The sequence below is a fragment of the Takifugu rubripes genome, chromosome 2 (assembly GCF_901000725.2).
Source record: "Takifugu rubripes chromosome 2, fTakRub1.2, whole genome shotgun sequence".
Taxonomy (NCBI): Eukaryota; Metazoa; Chordata; class Actinopteri; order Tetraodontiformes; family Tetraodontidae; genus Takifugu; species Takifugu rubripes.
In genome coordinates this window covers 1,402,860-1,408,859 of record NC_042286.1, presented here as the reverse complement: position 1 = coordinate 1,408,859, position 6,000 = coordinate 1,402,860, and the positions used below count along the sequence as shown (strand labels likewise).

Below are 6,000 nucleotides of genomic sequence, written 5' to 3'. Positions count from 1 at the left end.
AAGAATTGATCTGGTGAAGAATACAACTACCAATCAGTGGTAAACATCCTTCAACAAGTAGTAAAATATCCTTCATCAAGTGAACACAGTGGGGTAATTTGACTTATCGTGAATTTTTTTTTAAAGACAAGATATATAGTGAAAGGCTAGCGAAAGGGACCACAAAACTAATACAACTATTTAACATATCCTAAATATTTAATGTCTGGTGATCAATCATTGTCACCGTAACTAATGAAAATAAGCAATAAATGTTGATAAAAAAAATCAGCTGGCTATTTGATAAGTGGATTTCTTTAATACATTTGTGGCATCTAGCCACCAGTTGACAGCTCAGCCCTTCTTTTTTTACCAGTGTCCAAGACATACGGCTGGAGGACAGGTGAAACAACTCTAAATTTGATCATTGACTTCCAGCCTAGGGTGTCCTGGTGCAAAAGACACTAATTGACATGCTTATGCTTGAAAATAATGCTTGTTATGGACAAACTGTGATTAGCACAGAAATCCAAAAAGAGACCACCACTCGGGTTCAGATTGGGGAGGCCATTTCTCCAAATCATGCCCCTTCATTTATTACTGTCATTGCCTAGGGGCGTTGAAGTCCCCCAGTAGAATAATGGCTTCCAAAGTGCTCTGAAATAACCTGTAAACTCGGTGATAACATTAACCAAAAGTCTTGGCTGTATACTTCTGCTGAAGTTAGCACATGGGTACTCTGTGATACTAAATATCCACACATCTGTTAATAGAAAATGATCACAAAGGTAGGTTTTAAGTTCTGTAACGATGCAGATCTTGGAGAATGTCGGTCCATGTAAATATCTGGATTATCATTAAAATCTCTTATTGAGTTGTAATACAATCTTTAATTTTTTTCTTTTTGAGATGTCCCTGCTTGAGGTGCTCTGTTCAGTCCATAAACTTTTCAAATAATAACCAGCATATTGGCTACTTTCAAAATTAAAATATCGATCGCCTTTCATCTGCAACTTTGGCCCTCTTTTGTAAAATGAGAAATTATTGGTGGTGGGTACTGATTCGGATCTGTGAGCCATACCTCAGTGTTATAATGCAAAGCAAATACCTGATTTTTGTCTAGCTCACAGTTTTTATACTCTTGCTCTCCTTGCTCCTGGAAGGTGACGATGACAAAGCCCACAAATATATTCATCATGAAGAATGCAATAAGGATCAGATAGATGATAAAGAAGATTGATATCGCCACTCGGTTATTGTATAATGGACCTTCATCCTCTGAATTTGAATCAATGGCTTTATAGAGTATCCTATATAAATAAAAACATATATTATGCAAACAGAAATGAAACAAATCATACACAAATACAAATATGTAATATTTTGGCAGAAAATTTTAAAACATTTTAATTGATAAACCAGTGTATTGGTAAAACATTTATTGTTTTTGTTTTAAATTCCTAATAAAATGTTGTTGAAATATTTTCATGCCCTGACAATCATAATACTTACTTTGGCCATCCTTCAAAAGTAGATATGGTAAAAAGGGCCAGCATGCCATTGAGGATGTTGTCAAAGTTTAGGTCTGCATTTGTCCATTTCCTTTTACAGACCTCCATTTCATGTAATGCACCTTCCTGGTATTTTATGTACCATCCTCTTGTTTATAAAGTGGGTCAAAGAGTGTCATATTATTTTTGTAATCATAAAACTGTTTTAACATCCTTTTACATCAGAATTAATAAAAAAAAATATTTCACATTCAGATAAAAGATGTCTTAGAAGAACAATTGTAATGTATTCTTCCTGAGCGAGTATGAAATACTTGGATGAGCATCACATACATGCAGAGATTGAAACATATACCAATAAAGTCACAAGAACTGGCTGCAATCATTTCTTTGCCTTGCCTTGGCACACATACAGTATAATCATATAAGCTTGGCGCCTGACCCAATAGCGTCAAAGTCACAATTGGATTGGTTGGAGCTATGAAGCAGGCCTCCACGTGTACTGCAGCAGGGAAGTAGCTGCATTTTTTTGCTGGTGGACTGACATGGTCCCTGCTAGAATCTCCACTAGGCCATGACACGACAAACGCTTTATCACATATTACCTATTAGGTCTTACGTTGAGCTCAGAGATGAGATAATTAGTCCCCAGCCAGTGAACCATGTTCATCAGGGTCATTCTTGACTCTGACTTTGAGAGTCTCTGCCTCTCCGTGAAGGGTAAACAACAACCTCATTATTTCATGTATTTGGGGTCACAAGGTTGACATACCTCTGGGACTCCTCTCACTACAAACTTTGCAAGCATGGGTCAGTGGTTTGGGCTTCGACTTTTAGAGACACCAACGTAGGATAGTCACGGTCTCAGACAAATGCCTTCAGAGAAACTTAGCTTATCTGTCAGTGGTGTTCCCCTTGGCTCCATTCCATCTCATTGGGAGATAGTGACAACAGATACACCTCCCCTCCCCCCCGGGCCTCGGGCGCTATGTGGAACCACAGTTAGAGGAGGCATCTGGAAGGGAGGCAATGAACAATGCCATGGCGGAAACTCCCGAGGAGGGTAGATCCATTCATTCCCAGCAAAAGGCTCAGTGGCTCCTGCAGTGGGCTGCTGTATCTACCAGGTGTACAGAACATGGCTGCAGACATGCTTTCGCACCTAAAGCTGCCCATGGGCAAGTGGATGCTGAACCCATAGTTGGTTCATAAGATATTGGCAAGGTTTGTCGCATTTCTTCATGACAGTTTAGGTCTCATTTTAATTAAGAGTGAAGATACTGAGTCCACTGTTGACTTTAATTTATTTTCTAAACTGCTATCGCTAAAATCACAAGGTGCCGGTAAACATTTCTGCAAGAGTGGTCTGTGGAATGTGGATAAAATTTGCAGCCCCTTCAGAGATTAGACGTGTTTCCTCACCAGCAGAGTACTGGGGTGGGTTCCCCCAATGAAATGCCACTCAACCAGGTACATCACATTTTTGGCTCCCTTGAGGTCATCCAGTTCATACTGACTGTGGCCTTTAGGAAGAATCAAATGAATGGTATGCATGTAATTGAGGGTTTATGAATTCTAGAGTTCATTTTCACTTGGAATGTCATTGAGAAGATTTTGTAGGAAATGATTGCTGAGTTCCAGCCCCCTTTAACAGGTCCTGTGAGTTTGTTGGTATAACGCCGCAATTTGTGCGTGCACACGTAACTCATTGAGGTATTGCATATTGGCTCTGACGTTACAAAGAATGTGATTGACATCTGTAATTCCTTATTTTTTGTAACAGTTTTCCAAAAACTCTTCAAAAATTATGAAGCCCTTTTATCAGGAGAATAAACTCCTTACCTGCATGTTTCTTCGATCATTTTGTCTGGATCTGTACAGGAATAGAACTTTCCCTTTGAAAACAAAACTGTATTTATGAGAATATGGACATGGTGAAAAAACAAACAAAAAACCCCCAAAACATTTCTATATTGTTTTTCCTCACTTTGAAAAGTTGGACTCCAATGCAGGCAAACATAAAATCCAGAAGCATGGTGACCAGTACAATATTTCCAATGGTCTTAACAGCAACAAACACACACTGGACAACATGCTATTTAGACATAGGGATGATAGAGAGATGTTAAATTCAGTTATCGTGAAATAATTTAAAGAAACAATTCTGTTCAAAGATACATTTTACCTTTAATCCTTTGGCTCTGTTAATGGCCCTCAGTGGTCGAAGTACCCTCAACACCCTCAAAATCTTCACCACAGAGATAGCACTGGATCTATAAAAACAGATGACAAATGTATTTTGGACTGACTATTTGGGGGGGACAAAAAAAGTTTAGGATTCCATCATAATAATTAAATTCAACTATAATTTGTAATCTTTGAGGTCATGACAAGAATTCAACAAGTAACTAACAAAAAATGTCTACCAGGCATTTGTATAGTCTGTATCTGTTTTAAGTGCAATGAATTTAAGTGTAAAAATACAATAAAGACAATCATTAAATGAAAAATGTGATTGGATTGATAACTTACTCCATGCCCATTGACAGGAGAGAAACACTGACCACCAAAAGATCCAAGATGTTGAAAGAATTCCGACAGAAAGAGCCTTTGTGAAGGATGGCGCCATAAGTTGTCATCTGATAGAGAATTGTTATTTTCTATGACCAACTACAATCTATATAATTTCAATGGATGTTGATTATTTTTTATGAATATGTGTAATATAAAAAACAGTTTGCATTACCTTGAGAACAATTTCTGCTGTGAATACTGATGTGAACACTATATCAGCATAGGCCAATACCTAAAGATGTCAAGATTATTTGTGGTATTCTTTCTGGTTTTTTTAAACAATCCATACTCACATTTGGGGTAAAACACAATTTAATATGAACTGCAATGATTTGTCAATCCTTTTCAACATATATTCAATTGAATACACCTATATAATGCTCTTCTTTTAATGCACTGCCTTAGCATGAGAAAGGTTTTTACTGCAGGCTTGCCAGTCAAATGTCCTTGTTTTTTTTTTAACCTTCAGGCCACGCTGTTGTGACACATGCAGATGGATTGTCACTGTTTCGTCTTTCATTTTGGCTCATCTTCTTGACCACTTTATCCCTTTCAAGGTCACGGGTATGGGTAAAGCCTGGGTACACCACTGGATGAGTTGCCAGTTCATTGCAGGGCCCTATGTGAGCATTTGTGGGTTTGGTACCTTGCTCAAGGGTACTACAGCAGTGCTCTGAAGGTGTTCTGCCACCTTCCCCTACTACCAGAACACCTTGCATGTTTTTTCCACACTGGGGTTTTAAATTTGCACTGAAAACAAAGTGAATTGTGAGAATTGTGAGAGAGGATCTAATGTGTTTGCAGGAATATTTTTTTCCCATAATCTTTCTTTTTTTGCCTCAACTAAATCACCTACATGTGTGATCCTGCATTGGCTTGAATAATGAAAATGATACATAGAGATATAGAGATATAGATACATTTTCTTCAACAAGCAAAAAATCTGGTGGGGACTATGTAACATCCAAATATGTACAAAATATGTCTCTAGAAGTCATGTTCTGAACCGAGAAACACGAAACAAGAAGTTTGTCATTTTGAAATGAATTTGCAATTTTGAACCAATTTTTGCTCGTACTTTCTCAAAAGTGGGTGTGACATTAAGCACACAAGTGGCTGTCACTCAGCCATATATTGTAGAATCAGGATCAAAGGTCATGTGTTTGGGCTTGGCCACAAACATATTAAAATATGTAGTTATGGATATAGCGCTATGAACATTATTAGGGCCATGTTTTGCAACAAGATAACCTTCTACAACCTACACATGTACATACCAATATTTGCTATCTATTATGGTGTCACCTAGATGGATTCAACAAAGCAGCCTATGGACTAAGTTTGACTAAGTTTGACCTATGTGTGTGTGAAACTTGGTTCTTCTAGAGGTTTGATCAGTTTGTCTTCATATTTGGAATCTACTTTCTTAAGACATGGGTGATGCTAATTTGCAGGATTTTACTTGCTGTGGCAGCACAGCAAATTTAGCTTTTTATACATACAACATGAAGTGGAAGTACTTGGACATGCATTTTGGTGAACCTTACCCCACCTGTGCATATGAGCGTTTCGAGATACTTCCTTTATACTAAATTATGACACCTGTAGAATATTCCAAACAGGGTTTGTTGAGCATTCCTCAATTTTCCTTTGTTTTGTTGCTCTGTCTGAGCATTTTCTGAATGATTTGCAAACAGATTTTATTAGTTTGGAGAATTAAGAGAAAGGGTAAGCATTATTTCCACAGAAGGGAAATTACTGTTTTCACACTCAGTATATGCATATACATCTTTAAAAAACACAATTTTCCTATTTTTGTAATGTATTCAACACAATATAGGTTCAAAGAGATTTGCAAATCATTACAACGTTTTTTATTTACATTTTTTCAATGTCAGACTTCAAAAGGGACTGGAGATTTATGTTTTAAAATGGA

The 6,000-nt window shown here is 37.4% G+C and overlaps 1 protein-coding gene across 3 annotated transcripts in view; it reads right to left on the bottom strand.

Annotated features, from left to right (window-relative positions):
* LOC101064508 (dihydropyridine-sensitive L-type skeletal muscle calcium channel subunit alpha-1-like) overlaps nt 1-6,000 on the bottom strand; it is a 54,529-nt gene that overhangs the window by 24,159 nt on the left and 24,370 nt on the right. For all 3 annotated transcript variants that reach the window (XM_029832869.1, XM_029832870.1, XM_029832871.1), the window contains 7 exons: nt 4,237-4,296; nt 4,023-4,129; nt 3,676-3,763; nt 3,478-3,585; nt 3,333-3,385; nt 1,492-1,638; nt 1,088-1,289 (listed from right to left, as the gene is read on the bottom strand). In XM_029832869.1, coding sequence (XP_029688729.1) covers nt 1,088-1,289; nt 1,492-1,638; nt 3,333-3,385; nt 3,478-3,585; nt 3,676-3,763; nt 4,023-4,129; nt 4,237-4,296 — 765 coding nt within the window. The remainder of the gene's footprint in view (nt 1-1,087; nt 1,290-1,491; nt 1,639-3,332; nt 3,386-3,477; nt 3,586-3,675; nt 3,764-4,022; nt 4,130-4,236; nt 4,297-6,000) is intronic.